Source organism: Magnolia sinica, chromosome 14 (genome assembly GCF_029962835.1).
Source record: "Magnolia sinica isolate HGM2019 chromosome 14, MsV1, whole genome shotgun sequence".
NCBI classification, from domain to species: domain Eukaryota; kingdom Viridiplantae; phylum Streptophyta; class Magnoliopsida; order Magnoliales; family Magnoliaceae; genus Magnolia; species Magnolia sinica.
The window spans coordinates 24,754,051-24,774,892 of NC_080586.1; the positions used below are offsets into that span (position 1 = coordinate 24,754,051).

Genomic DNA, 20,842 nt, shown 5'->3' on the forward strand with positions numbered 1-20,842 from the left:
CAATTCAAGTAAATCGGTTGGAGTCGAGTTCAAGTCCAACCCTACCGAACCAACCTTATCATTGCGTTAGGCCAAATAACCCATCCTGAAACCAAAGACAAAATAGTAGAAGACAAGAATGTATATATATGTACGCATGCTATGATGTATTTCTATATGTATCCACTAATTAAGCCAAGTTGAGCACACCTTTAGTACCCATTCCATTATTAAATTAAACTGGGTCGTGTCATGTTAGGTCAAATCAGTCGAGCCCGGCCCCATTACAATAAAATGGGCAGCCCCAATCAGGATTGAGCTTGATTAATTCTAAGTGGCTGAGGTCAGGCCATAGGGTAATTGGTTATGTTCAGGTTCAAGCCAAAAATCTAGGCCTATTTAGTTAAACCGGTCAGGCTCCAGCTGACCACTACCTGACCCATTCCCACCCCTCCCAAGGATTGGCTGCAACGCAAATGAGATACACCACCAAACAAGCTCATGCATTTTGTACTCACCAAGGTATGCCCATAATGGAAACAATGGGCTAAATGGTGTAACGGTCCCCACCATTTCCATTATGCAAAGAGGTGTAACGGTCTCCACCGTTTCCGTAACAGTTATAACAACCATTACCATTATAGGGGAACGGTTCGATTTTTTTCGCCAAAAAAATATTAGGAAAATTCCAAATATTTAGAGGATTCCAAATATATATTCTTCTTTTTAAAACCATGTTTATAATGGTGTAACGGTCCACTCTATGGTGAGAATGTTGTCTCGGCCTTGCAAACTAGCCCGAAATTTATGCAAAATATAGCGCTTATCGCAAAAATACACATCCCTAAGCATTTGATAAACTTCCCCATGTAATTTTAAGGGGGAAAAAAAAATTGAACTAAATTCAGGTGAATAGTGTCGCCGAATTAGGGTTTGGCCCGTAATTTATGTATCTAAAACACTCAACCCACCAATACATATAACTATAAGAAAAAATTGAAATTAAATATAGATGAATAGTATTGCCAATTTAAGGGACCACTTGAATGCCCTAAAATTGGCACCAAATTCATGCAATCTATGGTACTAACCCCACTAATACATATCCCTAACCAATTGAGACAATTCCCCCCAAGAAATTTTAAGAAAATCAAAATTAAATGTGGATGAATAATGAGGCCAATTTGAGGGTCACACGAATGGCCCCAAATCAGCCTGGAATTCATGCAATTTATGACACTCATTCCGCTAATGCAATCGCCTCAAATTATGCTTATTTCATCATCCGACTATCAGATTAGTGGACATCTATTGGATGGTGAAGAATTGAAAATACCTGGATGTCCTATTTCAACAAACTAGTGTCCGAAAATCAATTGTTAGGATCACTCAAACAAATCTGATTTTGGGATTGTAACTTAACAAGAGTGAGTCCGATATTGTAGTTAGCTTAGTTTAGTTTAATAGAAGCCATGTGTACACTATCTATACATGCAAGTGTCATCTGACAATATGACACCAGAGTATAATACAAGGAAAAGGAGAATGTTTCAAGTCACAAGCAGCTAGACCATGAGGTACTGTCCACCCGACATAGAACCTCCAACTGGTTAAGTACATGTGAAATCCAACCTTTTCAATAGATTGGCCCCAAAAGGAAAGTCAACTCGTGCAAAAATCATCCATGGCTACTCATCAAGTAGGCCACTCCATAGAGAATATATTTTAGCCATTGATAAATAGCAAAATACAAGTGTGGTCCACTCAATGAGTGGATATACCTGAGTTTTGCAAAAGGTGATCCTCGTGATGGGGCAAGCCTACTGAATCGAATACTCCAACACACATAAAGGTTGGAAATTATCCATTGATGGACTGTAACTTATAATCCAGCGGGTTGAAAGAACCTTCTTTTTTAAAAACACGGATATCAAGAAGCCACATATGCCCATTGTTTTTCAAAAGACAGACAAACAGAGAGAGAGAGAGAGGGGTGGGGGACATGTAGAGGAGAAGAAGAAAGAAGAAGTATAGGGAAGAGAGAAGAGAGAAGGAAAAGAGTTTTTTTTTTTTCCTTCTAATCTCTAAAAATGGACTTATTTTTGAGGTGTTTAGGGATTTTTGGGAAATGAGTTTTGTGCGATGCCATTACGCCGTTACGATGGACCGTAACAGTCCACTATGGTGCGTTTTTTCAGGGTGGCCCATTACACCCCAATATCACGTAATGGGCCACGCCATTACCGTTACTGATTTGGCATGCTTTGGTACACACTACGATCAAATGCCAATGAATCAATACAAACCATGACAAAAAAACAGAAGTAACTTCCAATGCCCATCTTCTTGCAAGTTGCAACTAACAAACATTAAATGCCTTTAGAATGCCTCATGAGACAGGTGGAGTAATTTATTAATTGTAAAATAATTATAACCAAATGCAAAAGAGAAAAGCCCATAAATATTCAAATCAATAGATACCATCCAATCACTAAAGAGGTGGAGTTAGGTGACTGGCAATTCTTATTTATTAACCTCAGAATATATAGACTCCACTTGGAATGCAAGGGCATTTTCACACCGGACTCGAGTGGGGTGGCCTGTGGGATGCAGAGTCACACTCAAGGTAGGCGGCCCATGTGAGGCAGGTGGCTCATGTGAGGCAGGCCCCACCCGTGTGAGGCAGGTGGCTCATGTGAAGCGGAACCCATGTGAAGAGGGGCCCACGAGGGAGGTTCGACCAAGGTCCTAACCCATGGGATGTTGGGCTTGGGCTATGAGATAAAAGGGATTGATTCTCCGTGCTCTATCAATTCGAGCTTTTACAACGAGTGGTTAATTGTCTTGCATCAACTTGGCAATGTGGCATCAACCAGGCCAAAGTCTGCACGAGGGTTGATGTCGGGTGGGAAGCCGACCATGAAACTTTTGCAGGTAATCATGATAATTCTTGTTGGACTTGGATTTAGGTGGTGAGAGGGACATGAAGGTTTGTTCACTTGCCTAGTATAAGGCTGGATAGAAATGATTGTAGAAACAGGATTCGTAAAGCCAAGCCCAAATAGCTCGAAAAAAAATGAGGGGCAATGATGAAAAGATTTGCCCGAATTGAACTCCTTAGCTATAACAGCTGCCAGCTTGCTTCATCTCTTGTATACATGTGTAACTAGACAAGCCTCACAACATGGTGCTTCAAAGGAATGATTTCCACAAAGACAAACAGACTCAAATTTCTAGAAAATGCTACATGATAATGAACCACTGGATTTGCGTAAATTGATGCTCTTAGCTTTTATAGCCGCCACTTTGCATGGTTCATATACATGAGTAACTAGACTAGCTTCACAGCATTTTTGGAATCGATATGATCATAGAAAGATAATGGATAAGGTACTATTGGCATGTTATCACAAAAAAGAAAAAGAAAAGAAAAAAAGTATCATGAGCATGTCAAATTCTTCATACCAAAGGAAAAGAGAGAAAATGAGCCAAAGAAAGGTACATCCCACAAATCCAACAAACTAAATGCAATATTAGAATGGATAAGAAGGTGAGTGAGTTCCGTTGCAGAAGAGGACAGAAAGGTGCTGGTCAATCATAAAGAACAATGAAGCGGAAGGATATACATGTTGGTCAACCATAATGTTGAATGAAACCGAAAAGGTTAATTAGACATGGAATCATAATAAGACCACCTTCTCTTTTCTTTTTCTTTTTTTCTTTTTTTTCTTCTTGATGAATAGTATTCCCATCTTACCAACCTGCCAGTTGAATCCAGAAGCAATGCCCTAATGTTGTCAGTATGCCCCCTTAGCTTCATGTTCTTTGAACCAGTTCTAGGATCCCAAACACGCACCACCTGTAGAGGAATATACATGAATGATGAAACACCTGAAGGGTTGAATATTACATGAATGATGAAAGACACGAAGGGCAGACCCAACCCATTGACACCCTCACCCAAATCACAGATGAGAAAACAATGGGATTCTTATCTCACTTGTGATTTGGACATAGCACATCACGGCATCCTGTCCACATTGGTAAGCAGAAACATGCAAATGCACCCTTAGATACAAACATTGTTATGGTTCTACAGAACAACAATATACAAAATTAACAAATCAGAAAGTAAAATACCAGATGTAAACCTCATGACGCACCTTCTCAGTCCCACCAGAAACGAGTAGGGTTCCACTATCATTCATTGCTAATGCATATACTGACTCTTTATGACCTTTGGCAGCAATTGGACTGTATCCATGCGGCTGAGTTGGATGCAGAGAGATGTTGCTGCTTGAACTAATAGTGCGGAGACTGGTAATGGACAGCCCAGAATTTCCAGGACCAATTATTCCATTTGAACTCTCTTCCTCCATTGCATCAACAGACTTTGAAACAGGAACGAGCGCTGCTTCAAGATCCCATATATAAACCTCCCCACCAAGGCCACCAGAGGCAACAATATTGCTCTAAAATACACGACACTATAAAAGGATCAGAGATTCATGGAGACCAAGTGCAAAAAGAGGCTAACATATGTATAAATTGAAGAGACATGTCTTCCGTATGCTAGCAAATGAAACTAACATGAAGGATAAATGACACTTGCTAAAAGATTTTGGGAAAGAAATTACATTTTCTTCTGCTGCAGCAAGACAGGTTACATAGTCAGAGTGCTGGCGGAGTGTTTTGGTGCATGTCCCATCAGACAAACAATTCCACATCTGGTATTTCTTAAAGCCATCAATGCATTTTCCAATAAGACGGATAGTACTAGCAAACAATAATTTAAGCTAAAGAACCTTGAGTGTGGTGTCCGAAGAACAGGATATGAGGGTGTTGCCTGCAAGGACGGCATCATTAACCTGCAGAGCCAATTCATTGTGATATAAACATTTTATGCAAAAGTAGCATGCAATGCCTCCAAAATGGAGCCCTATAAATTAAACATGGAAATTTCCAACAGCCGCAAAGATGAGCAAACTTCTAATGTAAGGGAACGCTCACACACGGCAATGTAGAATGTGTGACAATGAAAATAATGCAGGGGCATTTTCACACCGGGCTCGAGTGGGATCACCTGTGGGATGCAGGGGCACACTCGGGGTGGGCGGCGCCCACGGGGGAGGTCTCGTGTTCGAGACTCCTCACCAGGGGTGATTAATAGGCATTTCACACCGGGCTCGAGTGGGGTAGCCTATGGGATGCAGGGACACACTCGGGGTAAGCAGCCCGTGTGAGGCGGCACTCATGTAATTTGGAGCCCACGAGGGGAATTCGGCCAAGGTCCTAACCCATGAGATGTGGGGCCTGGGCTATGAGATAGAGGGATTAATTCGTCAAGCTCTAACAGTTTGAGCTTTTAGAGCAAGTGGTTAATTGTCCTGCATCAAATTGGTATCAGAGCGGGAGGTCTCGTGTTCGAGACTCCTCACCGGGGGTGATTAATGCAGGGGCATTTTCACATCGAGCTCGAGTAGAGTCGCCTGTGGGATGCAAGGGCACACTCAGGGTGGGTGGGGCCCACGGGTGAAGTCTCGTGTTCGAGACTCCTCACCGGGGGTGATTAATGCACATTTCACACCAGGCTTGAGTGGGGTAGCCTATGGGATGCGGGGACACTCGGGATGGGCGGCCCGTGTGAGACGATACCCATGTGATTTGGGGCCCACGAGGGGGGTTCGGCCGAGGTCCTAACCCGTGAGATGTAGGGCCTGGGCTATGAGATAAATGGATTAATTCGCCATGCTCTAACAGTTCGAGCTTTTAGAGCAAGTGGTTAATTGTCCTGCATCAGAAAACCATAGAGATATGACATTGAATCCTTACACAAACAAGTGGAAACACAATAGCGTCCAGAAAACACAGTTGGATGTGTTCAGAATACATACCACGTGTTATTATAACTAGCTCCTATGATATCAAAACGTTATGATAAATGAATATAGTCCATAAATTCCAACACTAGGCACAGACCAAGCTTTCAAGGAAAATATGACAAGGGCCCCCATCCAGTAGTTTGGTAAATATGCAGTGGCATGGTCCACTCTTAGGAGTCGGGATTGAACAAGAGACAGATGCATAAGAGGCCTAAAGGGTATCTTTGGGGCTTCTCCAAGATGCCTGAAGTCTTTAACTGCAGAGAGACAAAGTCCCAGCTTGATGATTTTTCATTGCCTTCCTTTCAGAACTGGCCCGCTGCCACAAGGTCAAGTAGGCCATATATAGGAAATGAAAACTCGGGCATACCAACCATATGGCAGATGGAACATATTTTGCATGGACAGTTTTCTTGAGCTGGAACAGCATATAGGTTACTCCCATGTTCCAATCACCTCCATTCAAAACATAATGGTCTTGAATCCAAGGATTGATTAGGCTTTTAAAGATACCTTCTCTGTGTTGGTTAAGAAGATTGTAGTAAGGTGACGCATACCGCAAGTCCCTCCAGTGTGTAGAATGTGGTACAAGAAGGAAATGGCACACAACCTTCTTTGTGTTCGTTAGGAAGATTGTAGTAAGGTGACACATACCGCAAGTCCCTCCAGCATGGAGTATGTGGTACGGGAAGTAAATGGTACACTGGGGGGAGGACCATTCAGGTCACAAACTACTAATTACATGCAATATAACTATTATGCAAATTGTTGTGGCATGTCGTATATGAAATTGAACACTTGGTCTAAATATTGCTAGTATTATATGATATAATATCACAGTATTGTATAAAATGCTCAGCAATGCGTTAATTAAAAAAATGTTATATTATATGCATACTGTTTGCATTCAAAATCTAAACTACAGCTTGGTTAACAGTATAAGACCACAAGTCCATCTTGCTAAAAGCATCAAGCTGAGAAAAAATAACCAAAAATTTTGGATCTTGCAATCCAGATCAAAAAAAGAAGGTTGGTTGGCAATTCAGAGATCTACAGAGTATTCATGATTTGATTTTAACCTTGAAAAAGGTAAAATGACACTGGCAAGAGAATAGCATGAGAAATTACGATACATTGAGCATGATGACAATAATAACACTGGTGATCCAGCTTAGCTGTTTTCTTCTTTTCTTTTTTTTAATTAGAAAGATGTGATACATGTTGCCTGTTTACCAGGAACTTCAAAAGGAATAGACAAATGTTGCAGGGGAATTAACAAAGGAAGCAAGGAGAATACCCAGTCGACATGCGACTCAAATGTTGCAGAACAGGTGGCTGCATCTTCAGCCAATGCCCACCTCTTCAGTGTCCCATCTCGGCTTCCCGTAAATAGATAATCACAACCATCAGGTTGTGATGAGTTCAATACGGCTAAGCAATTTATGCCTGCACAGTGCTGTAACCAGGGCAACATTCTGAAGCAGCATAGTATATATAAAGGGAAAATAATCTGCTGGTATAAAACTGTGATTATCATTGCATTTAAAAATAATAATAATAAAGAAGTTAAAATCAGAATGCAGGCAACATACACAACCTTACCTTTGTGTCGTCTGCATCATTTAGCACATACGTTAACCGCTTCTCCTTCCGAGGACGGGATGAGTTGGATGTGTTGCCTGCACTGCCCACACGGTGCATTGCAGAAATGCCTGACACAACCACCAATAAACCCATCATAAGCACTCTAGAACTACAATCCATAGTGTTTTTTTCTTTTTTTTTCTTTTTTGAAAGCTGACAATTATATTATTAAGACAAAAGCTGGGAAAATAAAGGGGGTAAGCCACAAAAAAAAAAAAAAAGTAACCTTCTCAGCACTCAACAAGCTTGAAATTTTTGAAAGAAAGCTTAGCTTGGTTATTAGCTAAGATACAGGGATACTTGGGTGGCAAGGACTTGTCAGAGCCTTGAAAGCTTTCCCCTTAATTTTGATGAGATCCATGCCATCACCTCCAGGCTAGACATTTCATTTACCCACGCGAAAAGAGGCAAACAACTTGCATAAATCATTGGCTGAAAGCCTTCACTCTTTTAATTATATTAGGAATTCTTCCGCAATGTCTTGACGTATCTTTTGTTTTTCAATATAATTGCCATTATTTCTCTAATAAAAGAAATATCTTGTACATGCTCAACATATCATCAGACACAATACAATGCCAACACTGCTAACTGACGCTGATCAAATAGTTTCCTATCGGTAGAGCTGGGCACGAACCGACTCGACTCGTCCGACTCGTTCGGACCCGACTCGACCCGAACCGAATGGGTGAGTCGGTCTGAACCGAGTAGGCTTCGCCCAATCCGAACTCAAACCGAGTCGATTTGAGTTACCCAATAACTCGACCCGACTTGACCCGAAACTCGAACCGGTATTCCAGTTAGACTCAACTCGATTCGAAACCGACTCGACTCGGATTCAGGTATCTCTAACCCTATATGCCGCACCCAACCCAATCCTAAACTCTCTCTTCCTCCCTCATCTCATCTTCCAAGACCGGCAACCACCCACCACTATCACCACCCTCCTCTCTCTCTCTCTCTCTCTCTCTCTCTCTCTCTCTTCCAAGCCCGGCAGCCGCCCGACACCCACCCACCACCATTACCAGATTCACCACCGTCTTCCTCTCTCTCTCCTCTCCACTCCTTCCCTCCCTCATCTCTCAATCCGAATCGGTGCCAACTCGAACCGACTCGGTACTTTTTACCGGGTCGGACTCGATCCGAATTAGTCCAAGCCAGACCCAGATTCAGTTCAGTTCAGGCATGTTGGACTCGGTACCGAGTCGAGTCGAGTTCGGGTCAGGCCTATTTCAAAACCGGATCGAGTCAAGTCAGCCCTAACTAGGTTCGACTCGACTTGATGCCCACCTCTACCTATCAGTAATACTCATAGGATGCTACTAGATATTTTTCAACCAAATCTTGTAGTTTTAGTCTTCTAGATTTGTGATGCATCCAGGCCACACATCAAGCATGTGTAGACAAGGTTCAAGGGAACCCCACATGCTGGCTGAATGTTGATTAATCTTTCCGACCGTATATGGCATCCAATTGGACTGGGGGGCCTACAAAGCAAATCAGATGGCTGTAAAAGTTATCAAGTTGATTTGTAGGGCCCACAAGCCCAATCAATGGCATTTCTAGGGTTCATATACAAGCCATAAGTAAAAATGGGTCTTTGTACAAACCATATAGCCTTATAGGCATATCTACGTATAGCTACTTCAGAAGGATTTAAACTTTTCTTTGTTTAATTCTTTGGTTCCCTTCTTTAGTTCCCTTTTCTTTGTTTCATTCTTTAACAAGGCAAAGTTTGAATTAAATTAGGGAGAATATGGAAAGCAACAGGAACCTATCCTTGAGTTGCACTGAGGCTAGACCCCACAAGGGACACATGGAATCCTCTACCATGGAACATTGAAATGAAATTTTTGAGGTATTTTCAGTGAGATGAGATGAGAGTTCCGTCAATGGAAATTCTAGGTGCTAGAACTAGAACGATGCAAGGTTCTTCCATAGTCCATTATTTCGGCATAGCTATCATATTTCAAAGAATTAAGGAGGAAGTGATCTTCTCTAAGAGTCTAAATGATGCATATACTCATTTTTTGAAAGTTGACGGAAACTTTATTAAGAGGGGCCAAAATACAAAAGCAAAAGCCAAAATACAGCCCCCAAAAACAAAAACTCACAGCTATGGCAGCCCCATTGGAGCAAAAAGCCAAAAACTACCCACATATACAAAGGTTCCCAAAAAAAAAAAAAAAACCAGCCCCATTACCAAGCAAAAGCCCAAGCCCACCAACAACTCAATCGACACTATGGCTAATATTACAGAAGCACCTTCCGTTCCTTTCTTCCCAAATCGCCCAAAGGCTAGCCAAAAAACATAGCCACCACAGATCATTCTTGTCCTTCACAACTCCAGCACCATGCCAGGCCATAAATAGCTCGCCTATAGAACTCGTCATCACTCGATAAAGAAGTGGTTGACCGATTCCAAATCTACCCCGCACAACAAACAAACATTGGGTAAAACTATCCCTCTTTTCTGAAGATTATTTATTGTTAAAACCCTTCCATGCCATAGAAGCCAACAAAAAGCTACAACTTTCAGCAAGGCTACATAAGACCAAACATATTTGGTATTTTTGACTTCTCCATTAACTTCATACTTGGACAACATGGCATATAAAGATCTAACTGAAAAACATCCAGATGGCTCCTTTCTCCATATCATACAGTACTCCCCAATGGTCAAGTGATAATGCTGAGTGAGAGTGAGTGAGACCACTCGCCTTGTTGTCTGAAAGAATTAGGCGAGGAGTCCACAGTGTTGAAATACCGCTAATCAAAGCACATTGTGCTACTAGGATATTGTGGGACAATGAAAGATGAGCAATATTAGAATATAAGACATTCAGTGGAGTGTCTGTCACCCACCCACACATCTTCCCAAAATCAGATCCTCCCCATCCCCAAGACTAAAGCCCACCCGTCTCGAAGCTTGGCTTCGTAGAAAGGACTGCTCTCCAAATCGCCAAAGCCCTATACAAGGAAGACTTCTTAGTACTCCACCCACCAACCTTATACCCATATTTGGAAGCAATCGAGGCCTTCCATAAGGCATTTTCTTCCACCCCAAACCTCCAAAACCATTTACCCAATAAAGCTTCATTCATCACCTCTAAGACTTTGATGCCGACCCCACCCCAACTTCTTCCCATCTTAAAAGATGGAACTTGTGAGCTCCTATTGCACTTTGCCAAAGAAAGTTCCTCCTAAAACTACTAAGTTTAGATAACACCGACTTTGGGCACCTAAAAAGGGACATAAAATAAATTGGTAAGTTAGAAAGAGATGCTTTTATCAAAGTCATATGACCCTAAGGGACAGATATCAATACTTCCATCTTGCTAGCTTCCTTTCGAATCTTTCAATAACCACATCCTACGGACGCTTTGTCGGTTTGCCGATGCACAACGTTAAACCAAGATAGGAAGATAAGAAAGAGGCAGCCTCACACCCGAACACCCTCACTAGTCTCAAAAGATTTTCCCTCGGCAATTGAATCCCCAACATGATACTTTTCCCGATATTAACTTTCAACCCCTCGACCCCAAGATGACTTCAAACCAACGGATGATCATTCCTAGGTTTTTAACCTTCTCTTCTTCGGCCTCACAAAAGAGAAGCGTGTAATCCGCAAACTGAAGATGAGATATCGAAGTACGCTCCCTATTCAAGCAAAAACTCCAAAAGAGATCAACTCGTTGCTCCCATTCCAACATCCTTTCAAGCGCTTCAGCTACCACCACAAAAAGGAGAGGAGAAAGAGGGTGACCCACTCAAACCCCTTGATCTCTGAACGAAAAAAGGAAAAAGAAAATAAATAAATAAATAAATAATCTTTTGGCAAACAATTAATTAAAACAAAAAAAAAAACATAGACAAGGATACACACTCCTTAACCCAACTTCGCCATTTCAAGCCGCGACCGATTATGCTCAATATATAGTCCAAGAAACCCCAATCAACGTGATCATAAGATTCCTCTATATCTAGCCTACAAATCATGCCGCTCAATCTTTCCTAATGCCTAGAATCAATACATTCATGGGCTAGGGGAGCACCATCCCAAAATTTCCTAACCCTCCGCAAAGGCCCCTTTGGCGTTGGAAATAATACCTGCTAGCTTACTTTTGAACCTAGTTGCTAGAACTTCTACAAGGATTTTATAGATGCTACCGGTGAGGTTAAAAGATTTATAATCTTCTAAATGATCCGCCCCCGACACCTCAGAGATCAGTGCAATGAATGAAGCCCCCAAGTCTTTCGAAAGTTTCCCCTACAATGAAATTCTCTCACAAGGCTCATCACATCCCCTTTGACATTTTCCCAAAAGATCTTCTTTTTTTTTTTTGCTGGGGGGGTGAGGGGGCAACGAGAATCCATCCGGACCCGACGCCCCGGCACTTATCCCTCCCCTAAAGAGTCCATAGCTCTCTCAACTTCCTCTTCCAAGAGCTCCGCCTCAAGTGCGCCTACATCCACACTTATCATACTATCAAAATGCAAGCCATCCAAAACTGGCCTATCCCAAGGCTCCGCCAATAAGAGGTCCTTGTAAAATCAGACAACCCTTTTGCAAATCATATATTTATCGTCCACTCTATCAATGCCCACAACAATGCCATTAATCGTATTATATTTAGCCCAAGTGCTCGCTATGTTATGGAAGAAACAAGTGTTCTTGTCCCCATCCTTAAGCCAATTGGCCTGCGATCACTGCTTCCACTTAATATCTTCCTCTTTAAGGTGCTTTGCATAATCCTACCCCAGGTCCATGTGGAGGGAAATTTCCTCCTCCAACAAGACCTCCCACTCAACTTTGATGTCGAGAGAATGGATTTTGCTTAAAATCTCCTCCGCCTCCCTCTCCATGAGGCGAAATACATCTCCTTTTCAACGACTTCAATTTGTGACCTAAATTGAAGCCCACAAACCCATCTAGCTCCAAGAGGCCACCGATCACTAACCGGGTCCGGAAAACCCTCCACCTCTAGCCATTGCAGCACGAACCTAAAGGGTTTCAGCCCCCAATTCTCCTCCTCAATCACCAACATAATCAGGCTATGATCCAAGACAAGTCTTGGCAACCCGATCTGAGGAAACAACAAAAAATTGTCCACCCAACTGGGCAAAACAAGAAACCTATCAATCCTAGTCATAACTAGATGGTCTTTAGACCAGGTGAATTTCCCTCCACCAGTGAGAAGATCGATCAACACCTCTCAAACCAACTAGAAAAAATCCGATATAATTTTTGTAATTTCCCCCTTGAAGACATTTCAAAATAAAATATACGCCATGGAACGTTGTTCCTGTGTCTCACCTCATCAAGCTCATCCCAGAAGGCTACTCTATCAATTGTGACATTCGAACCATATATGGCAGTGAACATCCACTGCAACCACCCAACCACACCTGCCAACAAACTAGAATCCCAGGCCACAACAATACTCCCCAAAACCCCCACAGAATCGATGAGGTCATCTCTCGCTGACAAATAATGAGATTTCTCTGCATAACCCAACACAACCCAGCTACTTTAGCCACCTGACCCAACTACGCCGGGTTGCCCACGCCCAATTTGCGGGATTCCGTCAGATCGACAGTCAAAATCCCTATTTAGTTTCGTTTTTACTATTTTTAGTAAGTTTTAGTTTGATTGTAACTCTTTGTACATTGGGCTTTGGGAGTTGTGTCCAACACGAAAAGTGCTTAGAAAAATTAGGAGAACATCATGGTTTGGCCAAATACGACACTTACTATTTTTTGCCAAAAACCATGCACACTAGTAGAAATCACGACTGTCTATAAATAGTAAGTTTGCTATTTATAGTAAGTCACGATTTCTAAGAGTTTTAGTTACAGTATGATTTCGAAACTTCTTCCTAGGGTTTATGTTATTATTTAAGAGGTTATAAGCTCGTTTTTCATCATCAATCAAATTATTACGCATTTTATTAGAATTATTTTCTATTTTCTCTACTCGTGGATTCGAGGCCTCTCTGTGAGGAGTTCAGAGAAGTTCCGTGGATTCAGAACAGTTATCCTCCCCTGAGGAAGACGGTGCTCGACCTCTACACGTCCTTCCCTGCGTCAGAGAGGAACGCAACTTGATCTGCAATTCAGTGTCCACTTCAAATCAACTACCATGAATGTCTTTTTCCGGAAATTTTCCACCACCGATCAATGAAAATTGGCCGTTTCTTACCCATTTCTAATGAACAAGCAAAACAGAAATTCGGTCACAGCTACTTGAATACTTGTTATTTATGGTTTTTGTACCAGTGAATACAGCTCTATTTCATGCGTTGCAAGACGCAGATGAACAGAAAGTCCAAAAATGACAATGTTTTCCAAAATAAGAAGATAGAATACCTGAAAAAGGAACTGATATAGATCGCTTGCCCTATCCGCAGCAATAGACAGAGACACGAAAAATCTGCAACACATCAATGGATTACTACATAAAAGAAGTTGATGGCTATCAGAAAATGGAAATATAAGTCCGTACGGAAAATCGGGTTTGAGGGGAGCGAAAGGGAGCGAAAGCTTAAGTCAAATCACTGAAAGAACAGTGAAAGGACGTATTCTCCGATGCTGAAATATTTCAATCCTCGATGATCATCGACGGGAGCAAAAAAATCCAATTAATCGATTGCGGAAGATGAAAGAATGATCAGATGAATGAAATAATATCTGATTTTTTCTTTCATGGGAAAGCAGAAAATAGGATTAGGGTTTTGGAGAGACAGGGAGAAAGAGAGAGAAATCCTACCTTGAAAAGGAAGAGAATTGGTGGAAATCGCCTCTTACAGTGAGTGTTTATTGTGGTAGCGATGGGAGTTGTGAAATGCCGGAGAAGCACCGAAGCGGAGAGGAGATGACATCTTACAGTTTGTAGCTTTGCGAGGAAGGAGAGGATGTGATTTTTATTTTTGAGAACACTGCTGGTTAATGCGACTCGCAGGCACACGTGTGCAATGTGCATGTGAGATGTCAGGCCGGGCCCACGTTGTATGCCGGTAGCAGAGGTCGAGTGGGCCAAACGTGGTCGGAGGATTGGACAGTTGGAAAGCTCTTCATTTGTCTTGTCAATATTGAACTCTCAAGCCTATCCTGGCGCGGTTGATGATGGACCGGTAGATGGACGACATAGGAAGCCCAGGTAACCAAAATTCCGTGGGCCCACCCAATGCCTGCGTGTCATCTATGTCTTCCATCAGTTAGAAAGAATCATGCTGGGACATCAATTTTACAAATATGCGCATCCAAAACTCAAGTGGGCCACACCACAGGATCTAGCGAGATTTGAACAGCTCACAGTGAATATGATTCATATTCATTGTAGGGGTGCACAGGGCTGGTTCGGTCCAGTTCCAGGGTGAAACCGAACCGAACTATTTCTAACTGTCTCAGAAAATTTGGAATTGGAATTGGACCGTTTGCACCTTAAAACTGAATCGGATGCAGATGATAAAAACCGGTTAAGATCCGATCCGATTTTACAATTATAGACTTCTTATAATCCAGTCCGATTGTTTTTTTTTTTTTTTTTTTTAATCTAGCATATGTTCATTTGTATTATGATCCATTTGATGAATGGTATATGTGCTATTTAAAATGTGCAAAATGATATTTACAGGAACAATCAAACAATGGATTGTAAATCATATATCGAAAGTCAGATAGACAACTCATAAAATAACTTAAAGCAAGTCTAATTAAGAATGAAAATCACGGTGCAATTGCAAGTTCGGTTCCAAGTTACTTTGGTTCTAAGTTCTATGTAACCCTAAATCGAAAACTAAACTAAACTAATCAATTCTTTGATTTTCAAAATCAAAACTGAGACGGGTGCACCTTAGAACGGGACCGCACGTTCAATGCGCACCCCTAAATATGATGGCATATAAACATCGTGGCTAAGCATCCCACGGTGTGACCCGCATCAGTTTTGAATCCTCTGGATGCAGCTTCGGAGTATTCTTAACCACTGTCACATCTAAGCCGGTCCATCCATTTTGCCCAACTACTTTATTGTATGAACCCAAAATTGCAGTAGATCCAAATCTAAAGTGGACCACATCATAGGAAATAACGGCACTTGATCATTAAAACTTATAGAGGACTACAAAAGTTTTAGATCAAGCTAATGTTTTTGTGATCTTTTTATTTGGGACTTTGTGACCTTACTACAAGGTTGGATGGCATATAAACATGCCAGTGGCCGCAAAAAATAATAATTTATAGTGGACATTTAATCACAACTGTTTTCTACCTTGTGGTCCACTTGAGATTTGTATCCACTGCATTTTTGAGCTCCTATCCTAAAACGATATGACGGTGTGGATGAATGGCATTGATATAAGAGACATACATAACAGTGAGCCCCGGGATACATAAACCCTGCATCTTATACCTGTTTTTCGGCTCACATCTTAATGAGCTGTTGCAACGGATGAACGGACGAGAACGGTGCAACTGAACGTTTGAAATTGATGGATGAATGGAGTAGATGTGATGAAGACAGCTGTGTGCCCCACAGAGCTTTAGTTTGCACGGGCTCCATGCAGGTAGTGCCGTAGTCCGACCGGCCCTGTTATTTATTGGTGGGCCTCCTCGTGAATGGCGTGAACCTTGTGAACGTGGTGGATGCTGGCACGTGTGCCACTGGTCAGGATTTTAATCCTAGTGGCGTGAGTATACTTCTCTTTTGTCTCTGTATTTTAATTAAGAGAAGCGATGAGGGAGGAGATTCGCAACAGGAGAGATTGAAAATATAGTTAATGACTAAGGTGCAGCAGAATGCCTGATTGTAAGATCCGAGCCATTGATCAGGTGGGGCTCAGTATGAAAATGCCTTGTACAAAAATCAGGTTTGATAGGTAAACTACTCTTTTAACAATAACTACAGACCATCCCTTTTCGTTAAACTGTCCATTTTCTCACCGTACATCTGACGGAGATGAGAAGTAGACCAGCCTGATTTTTTTGGTCAGGAGGGCTTGATCATAGCTGGTGATAACAGATGAATGGCCCTGATCTTGCATTCGTTTTTCACGTGACCACGTGTAGCTCAGAATCAACTACTCAAATCTCTCCTCACACGGTCACCATTTCTCCTGTTTAAGAGCGCTTATTGATATGACGTGTTTTTTTTTTTTGTCACACGCACACATACTCCCACACACTCACGCTTAAGTGGAATTTCACCACCAATGAATACTCGAACCCTTAACCGGTTGTTGAAACTCCTGATAGTATACCACCGGAGCAAGAATTAAGGATCCATGTGACATTGTTGGAATACATCTCATGTGTTAAAATAATACACGAGACTTTAGGGCCTGTTTGGTTTTCCAATTACCACAGTAGTTACGTGTAAAGATAGCATGATTATGTCTTTACATGTATTAGCAATGATTGTTTGAATACATGTATGTTGTTTTTCATGCTTGTTTTTTGGTATATTATGGGTTTAATAGACGAAAATTCAATAGGAACATGTTTGGATAAACAATGTAGTAATCACATCATTGCTTTTTTACTCTTATGGTGTCCACCATCTCAGCTATTCAACAACTGTAATGAGTTGTTTGATTTTTACAGCAGTACTGAATATACGTGATTCCCCTTTCAACAATTTGGGCAACGTCCGGATGACTGGTCGTGGGACCCAATCTTCACATATGGTAAAATTTGATATCCAACACCATCTGGTGGACCACATGATGATCTTTGTGATAGATTGTGTGGTCCACAAAATATATCGAAATGCACTAAAACATATATCAGCACTTTTAGGTGGACTACATGATGAACTTTGTGATAGATTGTGTGGTCTACAACATATATCGAAATGCACCAAAACGTATATCAGCACTATGTGGTGGACCACATGATGATCTTTGTGACATATTGTGTGGTCCACAACATATATCGAAATGCACCAAAACGTATATCAGCACTATTTGGTTCACCTGTTTCAAACGGACATGTCTCGAGGTTGACATTGCAACAACTAAATCTACTAGGCAAGCATACTGGCACAATAAATGCGGGTACATGGATCCCTTCAAATTCGGATTTGAACAATAATGGATGAAAAAGATACACTACAATCGAAGTCTAAAAATCTAAAAATTCATTATCAAGCAAGAAAATCAAAATAGTAACTACTATCCATCAAGAAAAATAAACACGAAGTTGTCCAAAGCAACCACAAATAAAGTCCATACAAACACAACCTGTGCACACTACTTTAGCTTTGATATAAGCTGAATGAGAAGAACCAATATCAAGATTCCAAAGATAAATCTGACCAATGCCCCACTGTCTCCCTCGTCTGCGACACCTCCCTGTCTCTTTATGCCCAAGTCTTATGGGGCTGAAGAGGTTGTTACCGAGGTCCGTCCAATAGGATGACTCATGCAGATGGCATTGTAGCGTTCTCTATGCTGCGACCTAACACTCTCCTGGTCATCTACCATCTCGTCCTGTGGGATAGCTGGAAGACCCATTTTCTCGGACCATTTAAGATATGCTTTGACTGCCGACTTGTATCCACAGAAACGTGCCCATGAAAATCTCTTCACTTGCACCCGACACTTCTCCCAGTCATAATATAATCCAGGGCGGCGACCGTTGAACACAACATATGCCTTTTTCACCATCTACACATTATCAAATAAAGTAAAAATATCTGAGTGGAATATACCAAAAATGAGATGATCAAATTCAAATATCACCTGAGTGGAATATATTACAAGGTATTGAAGTACTTATTCTCAAACACCTGAACCGGCCTTACGAACACCTACAAAATCTGACGGATGGGTTTACACAAAAAACTTACAATTATTATAAAGATCATTAATCGAGTAAACAAAAAACAAAAGCAGGTTATGCATTGTAACAGACAGTTACGTATCAACAAACCATAGCCACCAAGTCTAAAAAAAATGCAAACAGTCGTCAAAATATCAACAGGATGACAGTTTGTCCAACACTGCCATCCTAGTAAGAAGGTCCTTCCAAAGCTCGTTCTATATAAGCACATCCATGACTTGTTCTATACAGGCACATCCATCCACATAATGTTACCTACAGTTATCCAAAACAACCAAAAGTAATTGTCTAAAAAGAAGATGTCCAAAAAAACATCCAAAGAAACAAACAAAGTCCATGTACGTCCAACTGTGCTCAGTCGGAGGAGTGGTCCGGTGCAAGCAGCATCAACACGAAATCCAACCTCATGTGTTTGGGGAGTGAAAGGAAGGAGGCATACTGCTGCTCATCTTTTGATAGAATCTTTGTAGCGTGAAAGATCTCACGTCCTAACAGTCCTTTAATCTGTTCCAAGGCGAAAGCAATCTGTGACATTCGGACCATGTCCTTTCCTTGGTGAATTGTTATCTCTAGTGACTTCACTGCATCGACAACCTCGCTCATTCCTTGCCCAATTACGTCACAGGGGTGACTCATCCGTGCTCTCTTCCTTGACCTGGAAGTGCTGCCTGTGTTGACAGAATTGTTTCCATTTCTATTTGAACTTCGGTGGGCCCTGTGGGTACCGTCACGACTATGGTATGACCATTGTATCCCTTCCCCACTGTCTCCTATGTCATCGCCCAATAACACGAGCGTATCATCGTTCTGATTAGTAGACGTTCTCGGTGAAATATCTATATCCCTAGACCGTCTAGAAGCTATAGAATATGGAATGTTGTCTGTACTTGAACGACATCCACTAGCACGGTCATTACCGAACATGAAGGTCAAGTCATCATGCCTCTGCACCACTTTGTCTCGTATATGTTGGGCGTAAGGATGTGACTATTGACAAGAAAAATTAATGTATCAATACAAGGTTACTTTTGCGTATATCAAATTTACTAATTATAAAGAAAATAAACAACTTTAATGAATGTACTAAAAACTTAGATCAATCTCGTTCTCACCCGTATGTAATCTTTCCATACGTCATCTGGAGCAGTGACTACCTTCTTGTCGTCATCCCATCCAAAACTAGAAGCACTCAAAGTCTCACGCACTTCAAAATACATCCTCCTGTAGCACTATCCATATGATACCTTTCACAGTATCGACAAACGTCTTATATATCTTCTTCTTAAATCCGTTGGCACTTTTATGGCCATTTGCGACAACTTCCATAAGAGTGTCAATAAGATAGTCATCCATCTCATCGGTCCATCACATTACACCACCAGATGACCCATCTTCATAAGTCGATTTCTGTTTAATTTTCCTCGGGGTCCTCCGTGGTGTAACACTTAGCGATGGACGAGATGCTTTCGCAGGCGTCGATTGAGTATTACTCTTGTTCGGTGACATATCTCCGTCGGAATCTTCAGATATCTACATAGATTCAAATGAACAGTTTAAAATAATCAGTAAAATCTCATGTTGTCAACTTAGAATGCTTGATATTTTGCAACATACATACCCACACATTTATAGATGCTAAATATTAGTTGACATGGAGTACAAAAAAATATAAGTGTTTAACCAGCAGGGAGATGTCTATTATAGACAAGTGAGAGATGGAAAACAAGTAAAAATATTCATTTCTCCCTCGTACAAACAAACAAACAAATCAAGACATTTTCATAAATTACGATGCATAGGATGGTAATCATTCTACATCCTAGTAGTAATATTGTCTCGAAACTTGTTCCATTCATCTCTCTCACGTTGTGTGGCATTCGTAACCATCGGTCCATCTTCTTAAGAACTTAACTCAGCTGGAGATGGATCTATACCATCCGCTATATCCATTAATAGGTTCTCATTTGCAACAATACCATCTCCCCCAAATCCTCAAATAAAGTTGTGTAAGACACAACATGCGATAACTATCTTGAGTTGTGTTAAAAGTGAATATGGTGGAGCTGATTTAAGGATTAGAAATTAACCTTTCAATGCTCCAAAAATCTGCTCTACAACATTTCGTAGTTGAGCATGTCTGTAGTTGAATAATTCTCTCTTGTTGCAAGGCTTGCGACCCGTGCGGTATTCATTAAGATGGTACCATACGCCTCGGTATGGAGCTATGAATCCTGGCGAATGCGCATAACCAGCATCAACTACGTAGCACTTACCTACAATTAGTTACAAGTAATGATCAATATACAGTTTAACATTATTTAATTTAACAAATAACTTTTATTACATAGGTGAACATTATAATACCCTCTGGGATTGTAAAAATATCGTGCAAATGTGTCAACGCACTCTGTAAGACACGTGCGTCAGAGTCCGAACCTGCCCATCCGGCCAGCACGTATACGAATTTTATATCAAACATACAAGCGGTCATTATG

General features: G+C 41.3%; 1 protein-coding gene across 1 annotated transcript in view; it reads right to left on the reverse strand.

Annotated features, from left to right (window-relative positions):
* Positions 1-14,433, reverse strand: part of LOC131225526 (uncharacterized) — a 43,710-nt gene extending 29,277 nt beyond the window's left edge. The window contains exons 1-8 of the mRNA XM_058221065.1: positions 14,275-14,433; positions 13,875-13,938; positions 7,464-7,573; positions 7,159-7,317; positions 4,785-4,847; positions 4,617-4,706; positions 4,143-4,451; positions 3,741-3,838 (exon numbers count right to left, since the gene is read on the reverse strand). Coding sequence (XP_058077048.1) covers positions 3,741-3,838; positions 4,143-4,451; positions 4,617-4,706; positions 4,785-4,847; positions 7,159-7,317; positions 7,464-7,562 — 818 coding nt within the window. The 5' untranslated portion in view covers positions 7,563-7,573; positions 13,875-13,938; positions 14,275-14,433. The remainder of the gene's footprint in view (positions 1-3,740; positions 3,839-4,142; positions 4,452-4,616; positions 4,707-4,784; positions 4,848-7,158; positions 7,318-7,463; positions 7,574-13,874; positions 13,939-14,274) is intronic.
* Positions 14,434-20,842: the final 6,409 nt, after the last annotated feature.